This window comes from Chelonia mydas, chromosome 6, assembly GCF_015237465.2.
Source record: "Chelonia mydas isolate rCheMyd1 chromosome 6, rCheMyd1.pri.v2, whole genome shotgun sequence".
NCBI classification, from domain to species: domain Eukaryota; kingdom Metazoa; phylum Chordata; order Testudines; family Cheloniidae; genus Chelonia; species Chelonia mydas.
The window spans coordinates 43065873-43093372 of record NC_051246.2 but is presented as its reverse complement, the minus strand read 5'-3'; the positions used below and the strand labels follow the sequence as shown (position 1 = coordinate 43093372).

Here is a 27500-nt window from a genome sequence, read left to right as displayed (position 1 = left end):
TGGTTGAAAGTGAGAGAATGTCTTCTGGTACCATCATTGTTGTCATCGTAAGTGTAAATAGTTCCTTTCTTCCCAAACAATCTCAGCACACATTGCAAACATACAAGACCACTCACCAGGGCTGGATTTAGGGGCAGGTAACTCAGGCAACTGACTGTGGTGCGGGACTTGGGGGGTGCCAGGCTCAGGGTACAGTTTTTGGTTTTAGCGACGAAAGGGAAAATAGAATGTTTCAGGTATTCCCTATGTGGATTCATTTTTCACTAACCTCCTAGAATGTTCTGGACCTTTGTAGAATCTTGTGGAACCTTGCAGACTTTCTGAGAACTACATTTTCCTTGAACCTCCTAGAATATTGTCAGCCATGCCCTCGTGGGTATATATGGGGCGGGGCGTTGCCAGTCAGTCAGTGAGATATAAGAACAAAGTGAAGTGAAATCCTAGCTGCGATATTGTGAACCTTGTTTTATTGTGTAATTATGAAAGTGTACTTGTGTTTTAAGACTTGAAGAGTGTAAGTAGTGACTAATAAAGGACATATTTAATGAGACGCTGTGCTTTAATTCACCAGGGTAAAGGCAAGAAAAGCGACCTTTTGAACTAAAGGACAAGGATTAACATTCTATGGCTGTCACCTACTGTAACACTATTTAATACTGGTCCACCCAATGTTGGTGCACAATTCACTTTCTTGATGTTAGTACCTTCCAGTTATTCTTAAAATTAAAAAGTTTCTATAAGCTTAGAGGAAACAAATTTTATTTGCTTATACATGGCATGAATAAATACAGATTTACAGATTCTAGTGTGCAAATTTATTGTCTTATATGACAGGGATAAATCATGCATGTAAATTGTGCATTGAAGTCGTGAAGTGGGCTACAAATGCAATATAAACTAAGGTATTCAAAAGTTTAACAAATGGAGGGGGGAAGCCGAAGACGCTCCTTGCCTGGGGTGCCATTTGGTCTAGGACCGGCCCTGCCACTCACTACAGTTGCCTCTGGTAGGCGGGGGGGGGGGGGGGGGCAGTGATCAGCCCTCAAACAGCGAAGTGCACAACTCAGGGAGAGGGAAATGTTAGCCAAGGAAACCAGGATAAATCCCCACTCCATGGGATTTTGATGTTCATGTAGAGCTGTCAGGACTTGTGTTTTTATCATTTAAAAGACACCTCCATGATAAAGTGTAGGGTCCTCTGCTTATCTACCTCAGAGGCAAAGGGCACAAAGCAGACTTAAAACTCGTATTAGAGGCCTAGATTGAAGCTAGTGTGGGTATGTCTATTCGAGCTGCAGTCACACCCCGTGACTGCAGTGTAGACATGCCCTCATACACTACTGAGATGTCACCTCTGCCTCCATTCCACCAATGATAGCAGTCCTGACTGGCCATTTGTAAATTTTACGAAGGAGCATCTTTGCACTCTTTCCTGTATCCACCCTTTATGGAAGGGAGGCGCTCTCTGCAAAGCCACCTCCGTTGAATTTCATTATTTGCATACTGTTTCCATCTTGAGCATGTATTTATGTGTGTTTTGTTTTGCTATGTGTTTATATTTTATATAAAAATAAAGTGTTTTTTTAAAATACCTCCTAAAAACTCTCTTCTCTCATGAGGGCTACAAAAAACTCAGCAATGGTTAGGCTACCGCTTAACATGCTGACTAGTAGGAGGAGGTGACATTAATTAAATGGGGCAAAGAAGCAGGGCAGGGCTTTTGAAAATGGAGACAAGAAGGTTGAAGTTGATGTGTTGAAAGTGGGGTTACCAGTGGACACATTCAAATGAATGGGGAGGGAGAGTGCAACAGGGTTAAAGTGACAGGAGAGGAAAATAGTGATCAGGACTTTTATGTATTTGACGTACACGGTAAAGGCACAGTCATAAATAAATACATAAATAAACAATGAACCAGCCCAGCCAACTGTGGTGCTGAGTGTGTCAGGAGAGACAACTCCAAACTCACCGGTAATCAAAGCCTCACTGAAGCAGGCCCGGGATGATCTCCAGGGCTAGCTGTGAGGCCGCAGAGAACATTACTCCTGCAGCCGGGCTGAGAATTTAAACGTCCCTCCAATACACAGCAAAAGGCTTCACCTGCCTTAAACCGATCCCAAATAAGGGATCTCCCTGTAGACTGACGAGATTTGTGGCGATGTGCTCTTGTTGCGGTACAAACTGCGAGGCTGCAGAGAAGGTTCCTGTTGCAGTCCGCGAGGATCTGCAATTAGCTCTGATCTTTGTCAGCTTGCCAGGGTCACACAACAATACAGCGGGTTTGCAAGACCCCTCGTTCGCTTCCTGGTGTCACTGTGTGGTTGCAAACTTTAGAGTGTTTGGTGAGTGAAAACAAGTTTTAAAAGCCCCCCTAGCCCCGTGTGTCAAACTTCCTCTGGTTTATACAGAGTAACTGAGCTGTTCCTAGGCTGGAGCCGGGAACTCCCCAGCGGAAACCTTACACCCCGCGCAGCTCAAATCCAGCGCTCTTTGCAACTTTGATGGGGAAACCCGAGCCGCCCTGCAAACGTGGCGATTCAGCCCCCTCCAGCAGGCACAGAGCCTCCCCTGCCCAATAGCAAGCGCTGTAACATCTGCGGGCAGAGCAACCTTTCCTTGCAAACTCTCGCGTGACTGGTTGGGGGGGGGGAGGAAGGCTGAGGGGCTTGTGATCACAGCCCGCAGTGGGTCATTTGTAACTTGCAGTTGCATTCCTAGGGCTGCCTGGGCGATAGACTCTCAGCAACAGCTGGTATGTTGCAAGGGGTGCTGGTGGCGAAGTACAGCTCCACGCTTGCTGTCTGTCCAGAGGTGGGGAGTGTGCGTGGGAGGTGAAGGGTACCAGGGTTAGTTGCTGCCTGTAGGGACCGGTACTAAAGGTCTCACGCGTGCCGGTGCTTTTGGAGGTGATGCAGCAGGTTGGGTGACTTGATCCATGTGTCCTACGTTGACATTTCGTCTCCCCTGATTCCTTATTCGTAACAAGCTCATGTAGCACTTTTCTCTCCCTTTCTTTCCCCCGGGCTGTGGCGGATCCCGCCTTGCTAGGACCAGAGAAATGGGCTTCCAGGCTGCCTGCTGGTTCGTGCTGCTGCTTTGCACAGGAGGGTCACTCAGCAAACCCACTCTCAGGAAGGAGAGGGTCGTTCATCCAGACCCTCAGCTCAGCGATCAGCTGCACGAAGATAACCAAAGCTTCCAGTATGACCACGAGGCTTTTCTGGGCAAGGAGGAAGCCAAGACTTTCGATCAGCTCACCCCAGAAGAAAGCAAAGAGAAACTAGGGTAAGATGGGCTCCTAGGAGAGGAAGGGAACGGCCTCTCCAAGGAGATGAATTACAGGGACCCTGCCGCATTAGTTTAGTGCATAACTTTTTTAAAAAAAGTGGAAGTGAAATGCGGGTATCGAAATAATAATAGGGCGTTGGACCAGCAAGAACCTGCAAGTGTTTCTGTAATTGTAGGCTGGCTGAGCGCGAGCTCTTGAAACCTCACGAGCTTTTACTGGAGAGGGAAATGCTTTCTGTGGCTTACACCCGTGTTGCAACAGCCCCTAGTGTAAGGAAATAGAGGCTTTCCCAGCCTTGGAGCCTCACTTACTGCAACAGTGGGAGAGAGGACAGAGGAGGCGTGTCCCCCGCCCATGAAGCGCCGATAACGTGGCAGAGGGGAGGTCCCGCTGTATCACTGCATAGTAGGGAAAGGATTATTTCAGCGGAAAAAGAGCTGGGAAGAAGCTTCAGAGACAAAAGTTTCAATCTTTCTTTCTCTTTGTGTTTTTGTAACGGAAACTTTGTACCCGAGCTAAGGCCAGGCGCGAAGGGTTGTGTGGCACTGGTCAGGAGTGAGCATTAACTCAAGGGCCGCAGGCATTATGCAGAGCTCGCATATTTCTCCATTGCAAGAGATCTCTGGGGACGGCCAAGGAAGGGTTTGCTGAGTGACCGGGCTTTCTCGAGCCGATCTCCAGTGGCTCTAGTTATTTCAGAGCACTGCCCATCCACTCCCAGGGGAAAAGTTGCCTGCCAGAATTGAACTTTACAGGGTGACATGTGTTTGACCGCCGCCTCTCCTCCCCGAGCCCACATTGATTTTACAAACAAATGCTGAAAACTCAAGGCTTAGTTTCACTCCCTCTGTTTAAATGATCATTTCTCTTTCTCTCTTCCAACTTCTCTGGCCTTGCACTGAAGTGCCTCTTCCTCCAGCTGCGGATAGCTACATGCAGCACTGCACCAAGCACTAGATCGACTGTACTACTCAAGCATGTCTTCTCCCATCCCCTGCGTGCACTGCTCGCACCTCCCTCTGCACCTGCTCAGCCTTGTCCAGTCCATTTAAAATGCAGCTGTTAAAGTCACCCTGCTGGCCTATTGCGCTTACTGTGTCAGTCCTCACTTTGCATCTCTGTTAACTGTCTAAGCTTCCTGTTCTCACTTTTGCTACCCTTTACAACTTGCCTGTTCATGACTTACAATTAAGGCTAAGGTTTAGTCATCAGTATTTTTAGTAAAAGTCGTGGAAGGTCACAGGCAGTAAACAAAAATTCAGGGCCCATGACCTGTCCATGACTTGTACTATATACCCCGACTAAATCTTGGGTGCTCTGGAGGGGGAGTCTGGGGGTGCCGCCGGTGCTCTGGGGCAGGCGGTGGCCCTGGGATGCTGCTGATGGGAGGGGGTGCGGGGAGGAGGCGGCGTGCAGCCTGGGACCCCTGCTGGTGCTGGGGGGGTGGCAGCACGCAGCCTGGGACAGCCACTGGTGCTGGGGGGGCAGCGCATGGCCTGAGACCACTGCTGGTGCTGCGGAGGGGGCAAGACTGCCCCAGCAGCAGCCAGGGCGGCTGGCCTGGGAACCCCTTGAGCTGTTCGGGTGGCCCTGAGGTCAGTCGCACCAGCTGCTGCAGAAGTCATGGAGGTCCCAGAAAATCATGGAATTCATGACAGACTCGCAGCCTTACTTATAATGTTGCCCTCTCCCCTTGCTAACTATGGTAGCTTTGTCCACCTGTCCCACAGCCTGCCTGTTCTTTCTTCCACGCTGCTCCTTCTTCTTGGGACATGCTCCCTGATCTAGTCCATTGCCCTCTCATCCTTCTGATCCCTCGTTAAGACCTACTTCTGTTCTGACATCTATAGGATGGGTAGGTTTATGGCAGTTGAAGAGAGCTGGTTTTATTGATTTAGTAAAGGAAAAACATTTTCATATTATTTTAAGCCTCAGGTTGTGCATCAAGCTATCATGTAGAACCATATGACTGCATTACCATTAGCCTCAGCCTTCCTCCCCCTTCCCTTGCCTTGTCTGTTATACGTACTCATTGCATCTTATTTCAGATGTGAGTGTAAGCTCTTTGGAGTAAGGACTGTCTCGTATAGTACTAAGCACAGTGGGTCTGTGATCCTGTTGAGTGATACTGAAATACAAGTAATAACAGGTGCTGTAACAAAAATATTGAAAGCATAATTATCATAAATGGGCAACTTGTCCAAATTATTCAAAGGCCTGGAATTAGTACTCAGTACTCCCAACATAAAAAAGCAAACCGTCTCTCTGATTCGCATATATTAACATCTTAGGCTTTCTTAGTTTAAACTGGAATCACTCTTAGGCCTGGGCTACATTTGAAAGTTATACTAGTATAATTATTGGTATTAAGTTATATGGTCCCTTATACCAGTAGTTATTCACCTTCCCATATAGGAGTAGCAGTACAGGTATAACTGGTACAGCTTTCTTGTGCAGACAAGCCTTTACTACTTTTTCCATAGAAGGAAACAGGAGCTCCATGTAAGTATATATAAATAGTATGCCGTAAATTTAATATTCTAAATCAACACAAAGTGAAATTCAGTTTTCAATTATTTCCGTTTTCACCCCATGTATCATGTAGAGGAGATACAGACAGGCACATGCATAAACGCACTAAACCAGCCCTACAATAAACAGCATACTAAACAGGATACCCAGCAATCTTCAGTCTCTCTCACAAGAATACTGCCAATGCATTGTGGGGATTGAGGGGATAATTTACCAATGGTCGTGGTGGATTCTCCATCACTGGCAATTTTAAAATCAAGTTTGGAGGTTTTTCTAAAAGATCTGCACTAGGGGAGTTTATGGTCTGTGTTATGCAGGAGATGAGACTAGATGACCACAAAGGTCCCTCCTGGCCTTGGAATCTATGAATTCCAGAGTTGTGGTTCCCCGGATGAAGAAGGCCTGGCCTCGCATACTTTCTAGATTATACTCGATGAAGTTCAGCATCACCAAACCATACTGGGATGCAGGGCAGCAGGCACGCTTTCAGGCATTCTGATCCTGTACAGGATTCCATTACCAACACTTAGTCATATTAACTTATCACCAATAAAAAGCAAGCACAGCACTAAGCTGAGGACCTGAACTCTGGTCTCTGGCACATATGGTTCATATTATGTCCATTTTAAACTGAGCTTCAGTTAGGATATTACGCCTCTCCCTTTGTTTGTCCCCTTGGACACAGAGATCTGAGGAACAAGAAAGTGTACTGGAGTGTTGCTCAGTGACTAAATATCACCTAAGGTAGGACAGCTTCCAACATGCTTCTCCTGTCTCCTACTGTCCATATTGCCTGGGTTTTGAAAGCTCAATCCAGAACTGAGTGCAGCCTCGAAAGAGGAAGTTCCACAGTTTAAACATCCATGAATTAAATGTGGAAATACAGGAATACCCTAATACAGAGATGTTTGAACCATCTTTTCGTTTCTCCACCTCCTCCTCCCTAGTTATTTACGTGTTGGTTTCTTTAAAATGGATGATGTTGCCATGCCTTTTCTAATCTCTACTGTTCTCATTTTCAGAATCAGACGCACCCATTGCTGTTTGATTTTCATCGCATTGTTGATCGTTAACCATTAGTGTAATTTGATTCTGCACCTGCCTTTCTTTGGCAGCATCCAAGAGTCTGTACAATATTTAAAGAAAAAAAATCAGCCTTGGTATCTCAAATTTCAGACTGCTCTGGGGCAGGATGGTTTGTGACTTCCTGTCCAAGCAGAATTTCAATACTCCCTGATAAAGAAAACATCTACTGCATTTTTGCTATGAAAACAAGTCTCTCCCCAACTCATCTGCCAACAGACCAACTGCCGCTTGCCCCCAGTGCATTTTGGGTAGCTGGAAGTTTGGTAGATGGACTTCTGGCCCCCTGTTGTGGGGTTCAGACTCTTTTTTTCCCCAATGATGGGAGAATTCACAGGAAATTCTCATAAGCGTTTGCATCACTCTGTATGAGAGTAATATGCATAAAGCAGAAATGGAGCATAAGCTAATCTCTAGGGCTCCAACTTCAGCTATAATTACAAAGGCATAGTTTTGCTTTTTGATTGATGGGTTGTGTGGAGTAGGATGCCTTCTAATTCAGTCATTTGTCAGATTTGTCCTGCATTTTGGGGCCCCCTGTCGTTAGGTTTGTTTCACAGGAAATCCACCACTGGTGAGGAGGTGTGATGGGGGTTGCAGGGAATCCATGAAATAGAGGGTGGCACACAGGGAGCTTGTGGGAGGTAATGGAGCGATGTAAGGAATCCTTGTTGTGTGCAATGTGCTTGGCCTATCAAAGCCACAAAGAATAGAATTTAATGTGTGTCACATACTTAAGGGAACATTTGGCCTGATCCAGCATTTCTGAGAAATGGGTTTATTCTATGTTTCTTAAAAGAATCCTGAAATGGTTTTGCTTATACTCCTGGGGGAATTCTGTGTCACTGCATATGCACAGAATTCACGTTCCCCACAGATTTCTTTGCTTCCCTGCAGAAAAATGACTTCTGGTGGGGAAGCAAAGGGAAGCCCACAAGAGTGGTCATGTGCCTCTCTCCAGCAGCACAGGCTGGTTGGTTCAGGTGCGTGGAGTAGCCGGTAAAGATGTAAATCACCACTGGGATATGTCGGGGAGGGCTGGGTAGTCGTGCATGTGAAAGGGAGAGAGACACTCTGTCCCTCTTGCTCGCTATTGTGGCATGCTTGCAATGGAGAGGCAGGGCTTTGGAGTGTTTCTGAGGAGGTAGGCATGGGGCAGAGCAGAATGTAGCAGTCACCCTGCTTAGTGAATTGTTCCCACTGTCTTTGTGAATTCCCCCATGAGTATAAAACAGGTGTAAAAGGCTCCTTTATGTTGCCAGGACAGGATGGCCTTATAAATGCTTATGGTGCTTTAGTGATTAGAACTGGTCTAAATTTTTGGACTGAAAAAAATTCCTATCAAAATGTGCTCCATGAACAGTATGGTACTTACCTTTCTGGAGCCAATATAAATTGTGAATTTGATTCCCCAGCCCTCACTTGCTCTTCAGTTCCTATGATTTAACACTGAGTGAATGGCTGCATATATTTGTTGACTAACAACTAGAAATAAAGGGTCAAACCTAGCTACATTACTATTAGACAAAGGGGGTTTGGAGATTTCCTCCAATGCTCCCCATTCCCATTCTTCATCCATTGTATTGTATGTTAAATAATTTACCAAAATAATTGAAACTTGCATGATTATATTGCATTATTTTGACAAATAAAATGCGCAGAATTTTGCAGAAGTTTAAAATATTGTGCACAGAATTTTTCATTTTTTGGCACAGAATTCCCCCAGGAGTATGCTTACCAGCATTTTGAACAGTCTCAAGGTGGAAAACACATCACAGGACACAAATTGTGCAAATAAAGCCTCTAACGCGATTGGGCATTTTTAGGCCTTTTGCTGCTTTTTACACTTTTGATTAAAATAACTTTTGCAATAGAAGAGGAACTTTAAATATTAAAAAGATGCTTATTATTAAATCAGAACAGAAAATACCTTATGCTTTTTAGTGCTAGGATCCCCAGCAGCTTTGGTCACAAATGGTTTCACTTTTCAGCAAGCTGTTGGCTGTAAGGAGGAGGACAGATTTAATTAAAAACATTATTTTTAAACACTTTTCATTCAGCATAAAAATATTCAGGACCCAACTCTTTAAGGAAACTGAGTGCAGCTTCTTTAACAAGTAATTCTCACACAAATGAGATGGGTATAAACATAACAAAGTCTGCTGTATACCATTGATTTGTAATGGAAACACTTAGGCCTGGTCTACACTTAAAAATTAGGTTGACATAGCTCTGGCACTCAGAGGTGTGAAAAATTCACAACATTGAGTGCCATAGTTAAGCCAACCTAACCTCTGGTGTAGACAGCATCAGGCTGAGAGAAGAATTCTTCCATCGACCTAGCTAGTGCCTTTGCGAGGGGGATTAGCTACAGTAACAGAAAAACTCCTTTTGTCACTGTAGGATGTGTCTACACTATGGCACTACAGCAGCAGATCTGCTGCATTGCAGCTATGCTGCGGTAGTGCCTGTATTGTAGACGTGGCCTAAAAAAGCCATGTTCTGCTGTTGCTGTCACACAAAAGAGAGTTGACTAATATACTCTAAACTTAGGCTCATCTACTAGTGAAGAAAAATTTTCTTGGTGGGGGGGAAAAAAACCCCACAGATAAATAAGCCTTAGAGTCATGTAGGCCTTCCAGGCCAGCCCAGTGATAAAACTGCTGTGTAGTCTGATCCTAGTTTGATAAGACATTCAGGTCTGTTGTTTATTGGTAGCAAGATGCTTGCTGAGCTTCTGACACCATATATGGGCCCAATGTGGCAAATCTTGCTGCTGTGCACCAGACCCAGGCCAGAAGCCAGCAGTGGCACCCAATCCAGCAACCGGGCGTACGCACAAAAGGCTGAGGTTCAGAATCCCTCCCCTTTCAGCTCACATTGTAGCTGTGAGTTGTCTGGCCCATCCTTGTTTCATCTCCAAATGTCCCCTCTACCATATATGTGCAAGGTTCTGCACTTGCAGGTTCTGTGCACTTTCTGCTTGTCCCTCCAGATTTGCCCTCCCTTTGTACAACAGAACTGAACTGATTTCACTGCTAAAGAGCTGGGGGCAGGCTGTTCCCCTAAATGCTTATATTGAACATAGGTCCACTGAGGTTTATATGCTGGGACTATATGAGGTTTGGTGCAGCAGGCCCTTTAGCCTTGAGAGAAAGAGGTTTTTAGTTTTGTGGGCTTGTAGGGACAGCTTAACAAGTATTGCATATAATTTTGGTTCTGTAGCATTGTGGCTGTGAGACCTTCTCTGAATTTTCACTTTGTTAAAGAATTAGCCACTTCAAATGGGTCCACTACAACTTCTGTGATTGAAGAATGAATTTTAGCTGCATTGCAAAGCAGTCAGAAGGCTATTGCTCGCTTGCTACATCATCCTTAAAAAGACATAAGACTTTGTTTCTTACCCACCTTCATTTTAATAGGAAGCAGATATAGGTCATATAGATCATTAGCAGAGATGCAACTGAGCTAGAAAAATAGAAGAATGCACTTGAGGGAAAAATAAACAATGCTGGCTACAAGCAGCACAGCTCTTGGCTCTGACCAGTTCTGGAGATACCAAGGAAGTGTTAAAAATAACAAGAGGGTAAAATATTTCCTCTGGCAGAAACATTTCAGTTACTTGTAGCATTTAACAATAGACCAAAATGTCAGCCAGCTCACTTAGGTTGAACACACTGCGGGACAATGATATTGATGCATATATCCCATTGTGGTGTCAGACTTTCAGGGGAGATTCACTGAGGGATACATACAAAAAGGAAAAGGCTGGCTGATCAGGTAGCATGTTCTTTTCTATTTCTCAGGTGAAATTTAGCAGCCCCTCTTTTTTCCCCCTTCAGAAAAGTCTCGGTTATGAATGCAGAAGACAGACTCTGCATGTGTCTAAACCCCATGTCTGTAATGAGATCTGTAAAGATGTAATGTGCTACAGATCCAATGATGATAGCAGATCAAACACATCATTGCTGAAAATTAAATAAAACCCATACTTGGTATTGAACTAAAGTAGCTCAGAAGAGAACACTGCTTTAGATGGAGAGCAATTTTCTGCCCTAGGTGGAGGGAGCAGTTATAGGGGCAGACTCACCCATTCCTTTCTCCATAAAAGATCCTACAGAATTATCGAGTCTTCATTGACCGAAATGTCAGCCAACTCACTTACGTTGAACTCACTGTGGGTCAATGAAGACTCCATAATTCTGTAGGATCTTCTATATTGCTTGGTGGTGGCTGAATTAAATAAAGCCAATCTGGCAGCACCTCGCAGCTGAGACTTCAGTAACTACTAATTAACCTAATTTCAAGAGCAGGAGGCCCGCTTTTCCATTGACCAGTGCCCAAAGTATACAAATACCAATAATAGTTTTCATATAAATCTTGCTGGTGCATCTGTGGTCTTTGGCATATGCTTTATGTCATAGGATTTTAGTGGCCATCCTGCAAATAGTTATGGTCTTGGGAGGACAGAGGTAATGAATGTTATGAGAAAGAGAAAGAAAAGATTGTAAAGGGATTTAAAGTAAACTTAGTTCCTGGGCCAGAAGGTAGCATCACTAGGCTTAATTCAAGGTGGTTTTAATGAAATACTGCTGGGGAAAAAGTTTAGGTATAGTAGAGTGTAATATCCCTTCAGAAAACACATTTCTCTTGCTTGTCATAAATACACCATTAACTGATAATTCTCTCCTATAAATATATCCTAATATAAATTGTTTAATGGAGCATTTTTCTTTTTTAAGGTTCCTTAAAGGCCTCAGTTAAGCAAGGCTGTTAACCAGGGGCTTACCTTTAACTTGAAGGCAATGGGACTTAAGTATGTGATTTGCTGCTTTCCTGATTAGGGATTGACAAGGCATACGCTTAAGTGCTTACTGAATCAGAGCCTGGGGCACATTTTCTTTAGGCTTTGTCTACACTGGCACTTCGTCGACAAAACTTTTGTCATTCAGGGGTGTTAACCCCCCCCAACGACAAAAGTTTTACTGACGAAAAGCACCGTGTGAACAGCGCTTTGTTGGCAGGAGCGCTCTCCTGCCGACAAAGCCGCTGCCGCTCGTAGGGGGGTGGAAATTTTCTGTTGGCAGGAGAGCTCTCTCCTGCAGACAAACAGCATCTACACTGCGCAGCTTCTAGTGGCACAGCCATGTTGCTAAAAGCTGCGTAGTGTAGCCATACCCTTAGCTAGAGAACAAGATGCAAAGAGCACAGTTCTGCCCTGAGCAATACACACACGACTTCCATTGACTTTAATGGGAACTGTGCTCCTGAATCTGAGAGCAGAATTTGGCTCTTTTGAATCCTACTTTAAATATTAAGGACACTAAAAATAATATTTGAAAAAAGGAAAAGACCTGACCAGTGTTCTTCATAACACACATTGCTTTTAGTTATTTCTTATTTAGTAAAGGTACTATTCATTATTCGTACTGTTTTCTTTTTGCATTTTTTTCAGCTTGGAATGTGAAAATAAACACATCACCTTCACATTTAGATTCTCATGCACTGGCAAAGTTGTGGTCTCCTTGCAGGTATAAACAGAAGGGGTTTCATAGTGTTGTTACACTGTTGAGTGTAATGGAGAGATTTAAATATACTGCAAATGTTTCCCTACAAATAAACCTCTGTTGAGAGCAATGTATAGGCATAGATGTGTGTGAGCGAGATGCGTCAGAAAGCACAAAAAAGCCCAACGGCTCACTACCGTGCCATTGAGTTGATAGAATAATGAAATACCATCTCCTTTTTTTAATCTGTAAGGAAAATTACTTGTGGAAAATTTATTTTGGAAGAAGCTAAAAGGTTGAGGGAGTTGCCCTCTTTGCATAGTTTGGCAGCTTAGCTTTTGACTACAATAGAGCTTTGCTTAGGGCCTGATCCTGCAAGGTGCAGAGGTTCCTGAGAATTTCTGAGGCCCTGAACTTCTACTGACTTAGGGGCTCTCAGCACTGCTCAGGTGCAGGCTTTGACATCAATGGGCAATAGTGACTGGAGACCCATTGCAGATACCTCAATGTGATGAATTAGTGACAGAGGGCAATCCTGCCCCTGCTACAGAGGGTCTCCTGGCAGCACAGTTAGTGCAGATCCTCTCTCTTTCCCCCCCCAAAAAGTGGGGGCAAGATTGGAGGGGAGGGGCTGTGCAGGTGTTGTATATCCTGTGCGCTGCACAAAGCCCTGTGTAGATCATCCAGTCCTTATACCCTCTTACAAGGAGACCACCCAAGGGAGTGCAGAAACTCCCCTAGGCTTTGGGCTATAGGAACCTCCACTGTGCAAGATGACAGGCTCTCTATGGCCTGGCGGGAAGATACGTTCCGCTTATCAGCTCAGCATGGCCACTGTCTCTGGACACCGAACAGAAGATTTGCCCCTATGTGATCAGACAATAAAAAAATTAAGGATAATACATCACTCTGTGTTCTTCGGTCCATTAATTTTGACAATGATAGTTCAGTTTTAATTATTGATGGCAGTGTACTAGCAAATGTCCTATAGTATATTCTGTAAATGTAATGAAGCCTTAGTGATAGGGCATCTCTCTACATCTTTGGCTGGTTCCTCTTTGTGGAGGGAGGGCAGACACAGTCAAGGTCTCATGTAGATTAGCAAAGCTGGACCAGCATGTACATTTTATTTCTTTTTACCAGCTGTTAAAGGTGTGTCTCTCTTTGCAGGAAAATTGTTGATAGAATAGACGATAACAATGATGGCTACGTCACAACAGAGGAATTGAAAAACTGGATTAAGCGAGTGCAGAAACGCTACATCTATGAAAATGTGGCTAAAGTCTGGAGAGATTATGACCTAAACAAGGATAACAAAATATCCTGGGAAGAATACAAACAAGCCACGTATGGTTATTATCTAGGTAAGATTAGTCAAAAGGCAACATTTTAGGTTGGAATTTTCAAAGAAGCCTTAGGGAGATAGACATGAAATTTCAACCAAAATCACTGGACACAAGCACCTAACTCTCTTAGGAGATTCTAGTCTCATATGAAATTGTAAATTAACATAGTTCAAAGATCAAAAGTTCCTCAGTTGTGCATTTGAAAAATATAGCCAATTTGCACCACGGTCACCTTCTCTATGCATAGGGATTTCAGGAGGGGACAAACAAGTAAATAAAATGTCAAAGTTAAATTAAAAGCCTCTGCTCCTATTAATAAACTAAGGGAACTGTGTTGTTATTTTTAAACCTTTATTTTAAAAGAAAATATGTTGAGAGACTACTAAGTATTTGCTGCATTGTTTCTCTGAAGTTATGGTCTGGATGCTAAAAATTTATGTAAGGTCTAAATAGAATGTAATTATTCTGTCAGAACATGCCGCAGATTATGATCAATTATAAATGGAAACCCCTAAAGCAATGTTTATTTGAAAGATATGATTCTTTTCTTCTGTCCCCATGGAAAACTTAATCTGATGTGTTTGATATGACAACAGTTCAACAGTTGAGTTTTAGTGTGTTTCACGTACAGAAATTGGATGGCATATGTTGGGGTCGGGGTGTCTTGATCCAGTTCTTATTGGGCAAGTGTCCACCATTGAAACCAGCACTTCTGTTTGCAGTTTCAACAGCAAGGCTTTGGATTGAGGGCCTGATCCAAAGCCGATTGAAGCCAGGTCCTGAATGAATATGGTTCTCTTCTCCTTCCAAGATAGATGTGGACCCTCCATCATGTGGCTGATACATATTTGGGTGGGGTGAGGGAACTTGTGCAGCTACAGTTGATACTCCAATTCTCACCAGGGCCATAAACCCAAGCCCCTTCATAAGCACTGAATTCACTCTGAAAAGTTAACTCCCTCTGCATTTAATTGTTTTAAAATGAAAATGGCATACATATGTTTTTAAAATGATTACACAAGAAAAAAAGTTCATAACTGATGACAAAAGGTTTAATGAGATACAACTGAAATATTCTACTGCACATCTTATAAAAAAAAGTACAGATTTCAGATGTGATCAAAGGAGACCATCTGAAGGTTCTTTAATTAGGGCAAGTTGTAATCAGAGAGAGATCCAAAGCACTTGAAGGAAGGTATTGATTGAAGTATATGTCAACATACTGACTTTCATTCTGGGGGAAAAGGCCTCCTACAAACGCAAAGGCTACCTCACACTGCTCTGGATGAAATTCATGTCTGTGCAGAGGGTCAGCACAATTCTTATGCACCACTTTGATCCCATTTTGAGGGCGTGAGATTCAGGATGTGCCCAGTCTTGTGCTGACTTTCTACACACAGATTTCACCCTGTGTGAGAGCCAGGCTTTAGAGAGCGGTAAATATATCTTGATCTTGTTTTAATGCACAATTAAAATTCACAAAACCGTTTCCCAGAGTAGTCATTTAAAAATCAGATGAGTCTATAAACGCCTTCATTTTGAAATTGTTTTTCAAGATTTTTAATTAGTTTAGTGATGCTATTTTTCTAGAATTCTCATTCGTTTCATACCACTGAGTTTAAATCACATTGTTTTAAACAAAAATAATTTTTAGGTTCCACCTCGAAGAGAGGTAGCTGCTAAATAAACATTAGTGAGTCTGCCAGTTTCTGAAACCAGATCTCCCTAGTCTCTTCAGTTTTGTTGTTTCTAAAACTGGACAAATTGAGCAGATTAGATTGAACGGTGCAAATTTCTTCACTATACTAAATATTGGAACACCATTTTTACAGATCACATTAAACTAAACTCACAAAATACTTTAATGTGAGAATTTGACCGTTACCAGGTAGCTCCTAGTCCTGTGTTGGGGGAGAGAGGACTGGCTGAACCCAATGTGCTATTCACTGAATATGTTTTATAAGAGCTCTGTGCCTTGTGCCTGAAAAAAAACTGTCAGTAATAGAAAGAAATGGAAAGTTTCAGGCTGGAATCTTCCACTGAATCTGAGGATTCTACTCGTTCCAGATTTGCAAAAGTATGACAGCAAAAGTGTGGGTAAAAAAGGTGACATAGGCAGGTGCTTTCAAACTCATTCTCAGCACAGCAGCCATCTGGTCAGGCAGAAGCTGTGGGGAAGACAAGAAAGTTCTATTCAAGTGCCCACAGAATCGTTGCTTTAAAAAATTGGTACAAGAGACTTCCCTTAAAACCAAAACTAGACCATCTGACAAATCTAACAAATATGAATGGAGGAACAAGAATGGATGGCTCTGAAAGGAGAACAGGAGAAGGAACAGGCGAATCATTCATGATTAAGGCTATGATTTTTGTCATGGACATTTTTAGTAAAAGCCATGGACCGGTAACTGGCAATAACCAAAAATTCATGGAAGCCTTGACCTGTCCCTGATTTTACTAAAAATGTACATGATAAAATGGGGAGGGAGGAGGATCCAGCACCCTGCCCTGCTGTGGCTGGGAGCTTTGGGGGATCCCCCCTGCCCTGGGACTGAGGAGTTCTGGGAGATTCCCCCCTCCAAGCTGCAAGCTGTAGGGGACCCCCGCATCCACAGTGGCTGGGGAGCTCCGGGGTTCCCCTGAACCCATGGGGACCTGCCCACAGCAGCTGAGAAGCTGTGGGGGACACCCCCCATGCCCACCCATGGTGGCTGGGGAGCTGCTGGGGGTCCCCCACCGCCCATGGGGACGGAGCTCTGGGAGTCCCCTGCCACCTGCGGGGATGGGGGAGCTCTGGGGGATTTTCCCAATGGCAGCGGGGACTGGGGAGCTGCGGGCGATCCTCTCCTCGCCCGTGGCAGGTGGGGAGATGCAGGGGACCCGCCCCTGCCCACGGCAGCTAGGGAGCTGTGGGGCCCCTGCTGCTCCGGGCAGCAGGGATACCCAGCAGCTCCCAGCTACCATAGGAGGTGGGGGTCCCCTGCAGCTCCCAGCCACTGCGGACTTAAGTCACGGTTTCCGTGACTTCCATGACCAAATCATAGCCTTATTCATGATGTAGGAATTAGAGATGGTAAGGATTTTTTGCAGGCCAATTAGTTTAATCTAGCTAGGCATTTTATACTGTATTCATCACTGTGATGTTGGATGGCTGAGATTTGCAATATAAAATCTTTGATTTCTTTTTAGAGATACTAGATAATGCTTTTCTTTTTTTAAAAAATAAACCAAACCAAACCAAAAAAGATAAGTGAGCTTTTTCTAAACTGCTCACATGTCATTAATAACCTTTAAAAGACCAGTGGAATCCTTACACAGTCAGACTTGGGCAAGACATCTCTTCGTGCAGGAACACAAGGACACGGTTAATTTTGTGCTTATCACAGTCCTGAAGCTGCTTGGCCCAGACATAAAGGATTTCACAGTCATAAGCATAGAGTAAACAGAAACCAATTCCCATCATTGAAAAATGTTATCAAATCAAAATTTGCTTGCAGAAACCTGCACTGGGGACTCTTAAGTGACACAGACGTAAGAGATAAAGACTGAGTGATAAAAGCTTCTGGGTCAACAGATTGATGCAGAACGACTTCCATGGAGTTTGACTCGGGCCCTAAACACTATAAGACGCACTTTCAGCAGGAAGGGGCAAAGGTGGCAGCACTATACCCTGCTAAACAGAGGAATCTACTTCTCTAAATCCTGTATGTTCTATGCAACAAGATCGTGTCAAAAAACAGAACAAACACCTCCCTCCTACAAGCTGGGATACAAACTCTTAACTACCTCATCAGCCCTATACAGCAACAGCCTAAAGCTCTGTACAAGACTTGGCAGATACGTAGTTAACCTGGATCTGAACGACAGTGGTTGTTCGTGGACCTTAAGAGACTCTTAATTTCTTAGTTCATGGTAAATTCCACTTGTCCACCTGTAGACCACAATTACTACTAAACTGAGCCAGTCATTCATAAGCACAAACCCTGTGATCACAAACACACTTTAATGGCTGGCCATGAATTTAAGATTTCACAAGGGAAATCCTGACACTTTAGCAGCCATCCTGACAATGAACTATTGTAATTTTAGAATCTTGCAGGATCTAAGTATTTCAGCAGGTTTTTCTATACACGATCATTGCAGTGTATGGAGACAATGCAGCGATATTTTCAGAGACGCACACTTCTGAGATTGTCAAATTAATTTCTAGAAAATCCAGAAGAATTTCAAGATGCGACTGATCAACACAGTTTTAAAAAAATGCTGCCCAGGGATGAAAGGCGATTCAAAACTGCAGACCTAGATGGAGACTCAGCTGCCACTCGTGAGGAGTTCACTGCCTTTCTTCATCCGGAGGAGTTTGAGCATATGAAAGACATTGTCGTCTTAGTAAGTAGAGTAAAACCAGTTGCATTCCCTTTGTTTTTATTCCTCTGATGAGCCTTGATGCACTTCCCTAAACTTTCAGTGAAGGATTTTAGAAACAGGCATGCACATAAATAATAGCCAACCCAGGAACAGAAAAGAAAGTGCTTCATGGAATTCATTTCTTTTAGGGCTCGTCTACACATAGAGTTGCAGTGAAATTAATAAACTGAAATAGGACTCTTATTTAACTAGAGTTTAAAAAAAAAAGGGAATAAAAGTATCCATGGCACCAACTTTCACCGGAATAGCAGAGTTGTGAATAGAATCTGATTTATATCTGTTGATGCAAGTTTGTATATAGACAAGCCCTTACTTAAAACTTGGAGTTGGTGTCTAGATACAAGAGTGATTGGTGCCATCTAGATAGTTTAACAGCAAAGTGGCCAAATCCATTCATACGCAAGGAATTTCTTCACTCTGACAGGAGATCTGGGCATTCCTTTGAATACAAAACTCACATTGGAGTTGGTCAGTGTCAAGATTTCTATGCACCAGGAATACTAAAGCAGGCCATATACCAAATGTGAAATCTTCCAAAAGGGCGATGAGGAAAGCCAAACATGGTACAATAACTCAGGATTTCCCTTAGGATTTCAGTTTTGATAATTTTGAGAAGTGGCACGCAATAATAAAGACAGCTATTGGAATTTTCTGTTATTTCTTGATCATTTTGACAAAAAAATGTTTTCCAGGAAACATTGGAGGACATAGACAAAAACGAGGATGGTTTTGTGGATCAAGACGAGTACATTGGTAAGTGCTGGAATGGAGTTGACTCTCCTTAACATTTAGCACAAGTACTTTAGAAATCTCCACTCCACCAGTCCATCCCCTCAAATCTAAGTCAATACTTATATCACAAAGAAGAGCACCTCCATGCCCATACTCAGTCATTTTGAACAAATAAAACCAAATAGTTTCTTTCAATTTTAGGCATATAGTGACACCTATAGCAAAGGTTGCCCAATGCTTTCCATTATAAGACTCTGTTTTTAGTTTCTTATAAATTTGGCAAACCTAAATGGTGAGGGCTGATTTTTTTTCCATGCCCAATGTCTGCTTAAAAGTTGTGTTGTCCTCGTCCTCCCCCCCCCGGGGAAGTCAGCTAAAATGGTTCAGCCATTTCCAAGGAAAAGGTTAGAGAAAAATTTTGTTTCTCCCATGTTAATTTTTTCCCCCCCACAACTGTTTCCTTGTGACGCTCTAGTCCTTTCATGTTTTGGAGTGAAGACTTGAAATTTGGCGAGGGAGGGGTGGAAAGGGTCAGCATCTCATCAGAGATGTGCCTTTTGCAACACCTGTGAAAATATGGCCAAATTACAAGTCTCTGAAAAAAATCACAGTTCACATATGCTCAGTCTTGCTAGCATTTGGCAACTAAATTCTCTGAAGTTTCCATCTGCGCTGACCATGCTTCATCCTCACGCAGTTCTGCTCAGCTGCCATCCCCATAGTAACTGATCATTCTCACCTTTGGGCTGCAGGGGTTGAGCTGGGGACAGGTTGCTCCTCCCAAGAGCCTGGGCTCCCTGCTGTGATGTCAATGCTTCCTTGTTGGAATCCAGGCAGCATGGAGGAGCCTTCCTTGAGTGCAGAGGGAACGCGAGGGGGAGGAGGCAGAGTGGGTAGGCAGAGGAGGGGTTGACATGTGGCAGGGAAGTGGATTGGAGCAGGAGCAGAGGTGGGACAGGATACAGAGGTGGGATAAGAACAAAATGCTCAGTGAGACAGGAGCCAAGGATGGAAAATTGTGGGGGGGGCGGGGAGAGAGGGGAGAGCAAGAGCTGGAGGGGGAAGGATACAAGCAGGTTGGGGATTGTTGGAGGTAGGGGGTCTTGGCAAGAGCTGGGTAAGGGGCAGAAGCAGAGGGAGGAGATGGAAAGGAGACGGAAGGGACACAAGAGGAGGAGCTGGGGAAGGCCAGGAGCGGGGGTTGAAGACTGGCAGCAGGGAAACAGGGGCAGAAGCTGGGCAGGGGCTAGAAGCAGAAGAGAACAGGGAGAAACTGGGGCAGAAGAGTCTATAACCATTAGCAAACACTCCCTTACAGAACCAGAATTGAACCCTTTATTTCTGAGTCTCATCATTCCTTTGCTGTCTAGCAAATAGCTGTGAAATCCGCTGAGAAAATGGGCCTCTCCATTCTTTCTAGTGCCCAGTCCGTATAAGATAACAGCCTTCTACTGCTACCAATTAGGACTGTCGATTAATTGCATTTAACTCACACGATTAACTCAAAAAGATTAATCACGATTAAAAAAAAAAAATCAAAAGATTAATTGCAGTTGTAATCGCACTGTTAAGCAATAGAATACAAATTGAAATGTATTAAATATTTGTGGATGTTTTTCTACATTTTCAAATATATTGATTTCAATTACAACACAGAATACAAAGTGTATAGTGCTCACTTTATCATTTTTACAGTGCAAATATTTGTAATAAACTAAACTAAAGAAATAGTATTTTTCAATTCACCTCATACAAGTGCTGTAGTGCATTCTCTTAATCCTGAAAATGCAATTTACAAATGTAGATTTTTTTTTTTACATAACTGCACTCTCAGACAAAACAATGTAAAACTTTAGAACATACAAGTCCACTTAGTCCTACTTCTTGTTCAGCCAATCATTAAGACAAACACGTTTATTTACATTTACAGGAGATAATATTGCCAGCTTCTTATTTACAATGTTACCAGAAAGTGAGAGCAGGCGTTCTCATGGCACTTTTGTAGCTGGGATTACAAGGTATTTATGTGCCAGATATTCATATGCCCCTTCATACTTTGGCCACCATTCTAGAGGACATGCTTCCATACTGATGACGCTTGTTAAAAAAATGTGTTAATTAAGTTCTTGACTGAACTCCTGTGGGGAGAATGGTGTGTCTCCTGCTCTGTTTTACCCGCATTCTGCCATACATTTCATGTTATAGCAGTCTCGGATGCTGACCCAGCACATGTTGTTCGTTTTAAGAACACTTTCACTGCAAATTTGACAAAATGCAAAGAAGGTACCAATGTGAGATTTCTAAAGATAGCTGCAGCACTCGACCCAAGGTTTAAGAATCTGAAGTGCCTTCCAAAATCTGAGAGGGATGAGGTGTGGCGCATGCTTTCAGAGTCTTAAAACAGCAACACTGCGATGCGGAAACTACAGAACCTGAACCACCAAAAAAGAAAATCAACCTTCTGCTGGTGGCATCTGACTCAGATGATGAAAGTGAACATGTGTTGGTCCGCACTGTTTCGGATCGTTATCGAGCAGAACCCATCATCAGCATGGACGCATGTCCTCTGGAATGGTGGTCAAAGCATGAAGGCACATACAAATCTTTAGCACATCTGGCACATAAATATCTTGTGACGCCAGCTACAACAGTGCCAGGCAAACGCCTGTTCTCACTTTCAGGTGACGCAGTAAAACAAGAAGTGGGCAGCATTATCTCCTGCAAATGTAAACAAACTTTTTTGTCTGAGTGATTGGCTGAACAAGAAGTAGGACAGAGTGGACTTGTAGGCTCTGAAGTTTTACATTGTTTTATTTTTGAATGCAGTTATTTTTTTGTATATAATTCTACATTTGTAAGTTACACTTCCATGATAAAGAGATTGCACTACAGTACTTGTATGAGGTGAATTGAAAAATACTATTGCTTTTGTTTTTTACAGTGCAAATATTTGTAATAAAAATAAATATAAAGTGAGCACTGTACACTTTGTATTCTATGTTGTAACTGAAATCAATATATTTGAAAATGTAGAAGACATCCAAAAATATTTAAATAAATGGTATTCTATTATTTTTAACAGCGCTATTAATCATGCGATTAATCAAAAAATTTTAATTGTGCGATTAATCATGATTAATTTTTTTAATCGCCTCATAGCACTACCACCAATTATTCTGTTAGCTCAAGTAGAGGACAGCGGTGTAGCTCTAAAGATCCCAATCCTGCTGATGATGGGGGGTGGGGGATTAGTATGGTTCCACAGGATGGAATTTTTGGTTTTTCAATTTTTACATTTTTATAAACTTAAGAATTTGCATTAAAAATAAACGGTTACCAGGACATTAAGTTTGCAAAAGCAAGCACTCAAAAGTTGTGAAATACCTGAATTAAAGGTTAGCCGTGCACCACTCTAGTGGCATAAAGGGAGCAGAATGGGAAAGTAAACTGCAGGTCTGTTCCTGCAAGTTATTTTGGTCAAACTTCAGGCACCTTGGGTTTTTTGTTTGCTTTCTTGCTATTAGAGCCAGGAAGGCACAGTGGCAGCATAAGACTGGGTTCAGCAGTACAGGATGTACGTGTTACACTTGTGAAATGTCATGCTGAAGCTAGCGTCTCACTCTGCCCCTTTGTAATTTATTTTTTTAATCAGGAAAGTCGCACCATAAAAGCATTGGACCAAACTCAGATAAAATTTTTCTGTTTCTAATGCTACTGTAAAGATTACTTCATCACACACAATCAGGAACAATATCCACACCTTAATTAATGGTAGGGGGTTCTATTCCTTGAAATTATATTTAGCCTTAAGATGTGAATGCTTTTGTATGATTGAAATAACAGAGCAGCATAATTTCCCCAGTAATTTAAGTTTATTCAGTGACACTACCTACATATAATTACAAGGTAGTTGTCAACATTCGTTACCATGTGAATGCTGGTTCCTCGTCTCCTATAGATAGGAGCATAGAATGTTCTTGTCACGACCACCTCACGTTGGCAAAGATGATAAAATCAAATTGACAGGACGTGTCAGTTGCTTCAAATAAACAACGTAACTCTTGTGTGCTTGCACTTATTAGAAAATAAAATAAAGAGTAACACTGTGTAGTTCTTGAAGTTTTCTTGAACAGTTGGGCAAATCTGTGCCTAAATTATCGTATATGCTTTGATTAGACTAAATAGAGTAGTATTTTTTTGTTGTTCTAAACAATGGCTATAGTCCGTCATACCCACATTTTTGCTATGTGTAGATTAAAAACAAACAAACAAAAATTCCCCACAGACATTGCACAGCTTGTGTTTTCCCCCCCATTAAGGGCCCATCTAAAGTCAATTGAAGGCACTGACCCTCCTCCACTGACTTCAATAGGCTTTGGAGCAGGTCCCAAGAAAGTTTAGAAACTAAAAATTCCCATTTGTGTTTATAACACCTAGACAGAGTGGGCCAAATTCCCACTAAAATGGGCATACGCAGTTCCATTAATGTCATGGGAGTTACGCCCACTTATGGCAGTGGAGAATCCAGCCTCATACAGTACATGCATGTGGTTTTTATTGCTAATTTTGGACCAAATCCTCAAGAGGGTTGCACCTGCACCTCCCATGGGTGAAACTGGCCTCAAGCTTAGCCTGACCTAGGAACATGTGAACAATCTTGACAACCAAAACCACATTGGGCTGCGAGCAGAGGCCACAAAATAGGTTTCAGTTTTAAACAGGACAATGGTAGAGGTGCGGGGGTGGGAAAGAATGAGCCTCGCTGAGGGGGGGAGTTGATTGGTGTGCGAATCCTGATGGGAGGACCAGGGCAATGAGCAACAGAACTGATCATCCACTGTCTATCACAAGTTGTTTCCCTAGCCCAGGTCGCCGATGAGTGAGCTGTATCATGTCCATAAGGTGTGGTTTCCACACAGTAGGTACCTGTCTGATGTACATCTACTCATGCTGCATCACAACTCTTCTAATCCTTTCCTAGTATAGCGGAGCCCCTTACCTTCCAATGCAGTTTGCTGCAGTTTGTTCACTAGTCCAGGATTAAAAAAGGAACGTATCTACTCAGCTGTATTTCTCTTACACAGAGACTTCCACAAAAGCAGGACAAAAGCCATCCAGTTCCATTTAGCAGATTTTTGTTTCCTTAAGTTTCCCTGCACCTTTTATTCCCTCATCCACTCTCTGGTTGGATTCTGATGTTATCGACAAAGACACTTGCTGGCAGGGACAAGATGCAATGCTGCTGTGGGTCCTCTCCCCCTTCCCCAGTACTTCTGAGCTCATCTTGAAAGAGCGTGAGTGCAGATTAAGAGAGGATCCTGAAGAAGAGGTGTACGGCACCACATGCTTGTAACCTGGGTAAAAAAAATCACTGGGTGAAGACATTTGGGGCCCATTTGCTTTTCAGTTACAGCTGGGACTGCCCATTAACTTAAGTGGCATTGCACAGGCATCCTAAAAGGGGGATATGAAAATGGCTAAAACTAACAATGGTGAAGCCATTTGAGCGAAGCAAGGTGCATATCCATGTGCCCATTCCTTGTCCACCTATGCCCTGCCCCACACAACATACAATACCTCTGTGCAAGCTATTACTGTGATACTTCTGCTACTAGCCTGCCTTCATTTTGTGCACAATTTGCAAGCTAAACAGGACTTTGAAACCTTTTGTTTCCCCTCCAGCTGATATGTTTGCACATGAGGAAAGTGGACCAGAACCTGACTGGGTAATTACTGAACGTGAGCAGTTTTCTGATTTTCGGGATATAAACAAGGATGGGAAGATGGATAAAGAGGAGATTCGGCACTGGATTCTCCCACAAGACTATGATCACGCACAAGCTGAAGCTAGGCACTTAGTCTATGAATCGGATGTAGACAAGGTACTCATTGCTCTGGTATATTTAATAAATGTTATATTAAGAGTTTAACTGGTTCCCTTTACATAGTGTTCAGCCAGCAAGAGATGATTCTTAATGACTTTTCTTATTAGTACAGTCTGAGTAGAACTAAAGATGATAAAAATGGTTCTGCTCGTGCCTTACTGCAACAAAATAAATGTGAATTGATAAAAGTTAGAAACCAAAAGGAATAGCTGATAAAATAACTATGAACTCAGGTAGGCCCACTGGCTGACCAAGTGCTAGAGAGCTTTCCAACCTATGTCCCTACACCCAAAAATTCTAACAGATTTTTCTCTTTTGAAATGGGCATGGACATTTATGTATTAAACTGGACTAAGAGATAAATAGGAGAGAGATGAAAAATAGAAGACTATAAGAAATAAGACAAATTTGCAGCTTAAGATCTGGCCCATCTCTTCTGCGTCCACTATGACCAGGGACTAATAATTCAGCAGCACCTGGATAGGAGCCATTGCTCAGCAGGATTGTTCCCCTCTCTCAACCCTGCTGATGCTCCACTGCTGGAGTTTGGAAGATCAAGACTCCCTTATATAGAGCTGAATTTAGAAGGATTTCCCTTCAGTTGTTAAATGTAGGTGATCATCATCACCAAAAACAAACAGACAAAATATTTTTCATATTAATAATCAAAAAGAAAAAGTTAAAAACACAGGTGAGGTTGCACAAGTAGAGGAGTGGCACACTCCTACTGCTGAAAGTTCTGTGTAGGAATCAGTTAATTATGAAATACTTTGAGTGAAATGAAGACCTAATTGAGATCAATGGGAGTTAGGCCATTGACTTCCACTAGGGGCCAGCATTTCACCCACTGACTGCAGCCTCTGGAGAATTTTCTCCTACTTGGCATCTTGGAAACCTGTACTGATGTTTCTTTTACCTGGTATTTAAAATGTTCTAATAGAGACTTTTTTTTTCCTCCCAGGATCAAAAGTTAACCAAAGAGGAGATTCTAGAGAACTGGAACATGTTTGTTGGCAGCCAAGCTACCAATTATGGGGAAGATCTCACAAAAAATCACGATGAACTATGATATTTTTTATGACTCAGTGTGGCACAGACTGTTCAGTTTCTCACCACGTTAATGAAGTCACTGTGGTTTTTTCTGGCTGAATAACTTGCACCAATATGTTTTTAACAAAGCAGCTTATTACCTCAGAAACGGGGTAGAAATAGCCTCTAACTCTGCACCATTAAATGCAAGAGCTAGTCACTACAATTTTATTTGAAGAACCCCCTCACGGTTCTGAATCGATTGCAGTATCACTTTGGGAATGAACTTCTAAGATGTAGTTCTTAGGCTCATTAGAAGTTTTTCACATTTTCTTTAAATACCTTTGTTTTTCCTGTAGGGAAATGCAGTTTTGATCAGGAAGCAACTTATTGAATGTTTAAACAGATTCCGAGTTTAGTGTTGTGTTTTTTTTTTAAAAATAGTAACTAAGAATTTAGAACTGTATTCTCCCTTTCCCATGTAAAGGAGAGATCGTACCTGATAAGAGCCATGGCTTTTTTTCCTCCATGCTGTAGTCTTTCCTCCTGGTTGGGTCCAGAGGTGCTGAATGAATAAGACCTCTTGGAATACAGACGTGTGCACCAGCCCTATGGATCTTAACCATTTGAGTGCAACACCTACAACTAATCACTGCCCCCAGTTCCCTTTCACTAATCAGTAGCAGCACATCTGTCACACTGGCTGTCACCCCACGGTTGTTCTTTGATGAGGACAATAGAGTCCATGCTGACCATTACTACTACAGAGGTAATATAGGATCATTGACAAGAATTATGGCACATGGACCTTTGTTTCCAACTCATCCCACACTTTGTACAAGAGACACACTCCACTTTTACTATGTAGGGCCTTTGCTGACTCATTCATGTCATGTGGAAAAGAAATGAGCATCTACCCTCTGGACCCTTCTTGAGCTTCTGGGCCTTCTGTTCTCCTCTGTGCTGCATCAGGGTTGCATGTGGTTTAAAGTGCTGGTTTGTATATATACACACACATTTATATCACCAAGTTGTACCATAGGTGGATGGTTTTCCTTCAGAACAGTAGACCTTCCATATGGCTGCATTTTTTACTGTATAATATGAGCTGTTCTTTTTTATGTACACTGTGGGTTTTTTAGCCCCTGTACTGAGTTGACAACATGCACAACAAAACCATGACTTTCTTTTTGATACTATGAAGGTGCAGAAATGTTAATAGAGGAGCCATGTGGGAGGGGGAAGTAAAGACAGGAACCAATGGCAAGCTTTTAAACTGTAGCTCCAAAACTGTGGTCTCCAGACCATAGGTAGTCCATGAAGTACTTGCTGGTAGCCCACAGAGAGCTGGCTGGGGACATGCCATGGTTCCTTCTTGTTTCCAGCTGATAATGTATTTTTTAGCTTCCTTTAGTGTGATTTATGTTCCATGTAAACAATTGCTGTATTTACCAGTAGGCTGTAATTGGCAGGGGAATTTATCTGCACATGTGTGAATGGCAGGAGAGGCATCCACAAGACATTCCCTCTAGGATGTGTGCTCCGTGTTTTGAAAAAAGCTTGAGAACCTCATTTTAAACACTGAGCAGGGTCATTCTGCTGGTGACTCCACATTTGGGGATATTATTTTTGGATGCAAATTAATTTCAAGGCCAACTAAAAAATTAAA

General features: G+C 42.7%; 1 protein-coding gene and 1 long non-coding RNA gene across 4 annotated transcripts in view; one reads left to right on the top strand and one right to left on the bottom strand.

Annotated features, from left to right (window-relative positions):
• LOC122466330 overlaps positions 1-2618 on the bottom strand; it is a 106108-nt gene extending 103490 nt beyond the window's left edge. The window contains exon 1 of the long non-coding RNA XR_006291747.1: positions 1970-2618. This is a non-coding gene — a long non-coding RNA (uncharacterized LOC122466330). The remainder of the gene's footprint in view (positions 1-1969) is intronic.
• Positions 2213-27373, top strand: RCN1 (reticulocalbin 1). 3 transcript variants are annotated; one of them, XM_043549465.1, is made up of 7 exons: positions 2213-2342; positions 3049-3285; positions 13582-13775; positions 17968-18146; positions 18878-18938; positions 24600-24799; positions 25764-27373. In XM_043549465.1, exons 2-7 carry the CDS (start codon positions 3059-3061, stop codon positions 25869-25871), a joined length of 969 nt encoding a protein of 322 aa, XP_043405400.1. In that variant the 5' UTR covers positions 2213-2342; positions 3049-3058; the 3' UTR covers positions 25872-27373. The 3 variants fall into 3 exon arrangements, with proteins under 3 accessions (XP_043405400.1, XP_027685938.2, XP_043405399.1); XM_027830137.3 differs by lacking the exon at positions 2213-2342 and adding an exon at positions 2608-2752; XM_043549464.1 differs by lacking the exon at positions 2213-2342 and adding an exon at positions 2646-2918.
• Positions 27374-27500: the final 127 nt, after the last annotated feature.

What these genes read in the sequence shown, in the direction of transcription:
- RCN1 (XM_043549465.1), top strand. Translation starts at nt 3,059, where the DNA reads ATGGGCTTCCAGGCTGCCTGCTGGTTCGTGCTGCTGCTTTGCACAGGA. An exon ending in CACGTATGGTTATTATCTAG is followed by an intron (nt 13,776 to 17,967) that starts GTAAGATTAGTC and finishes ATTAATTTCTAG; the next exon opens with AAAATCCAGAAGAATTTCAA. An exon ending in ATGAATCGGATGTAGACAAG is followed by an intron (nt 24,800 to 25,763) that starts GTACTCATTGCT and finishes TTTTCCTCCCAG; the next exon opens with GATCAAAAGTTAACCAAAGA.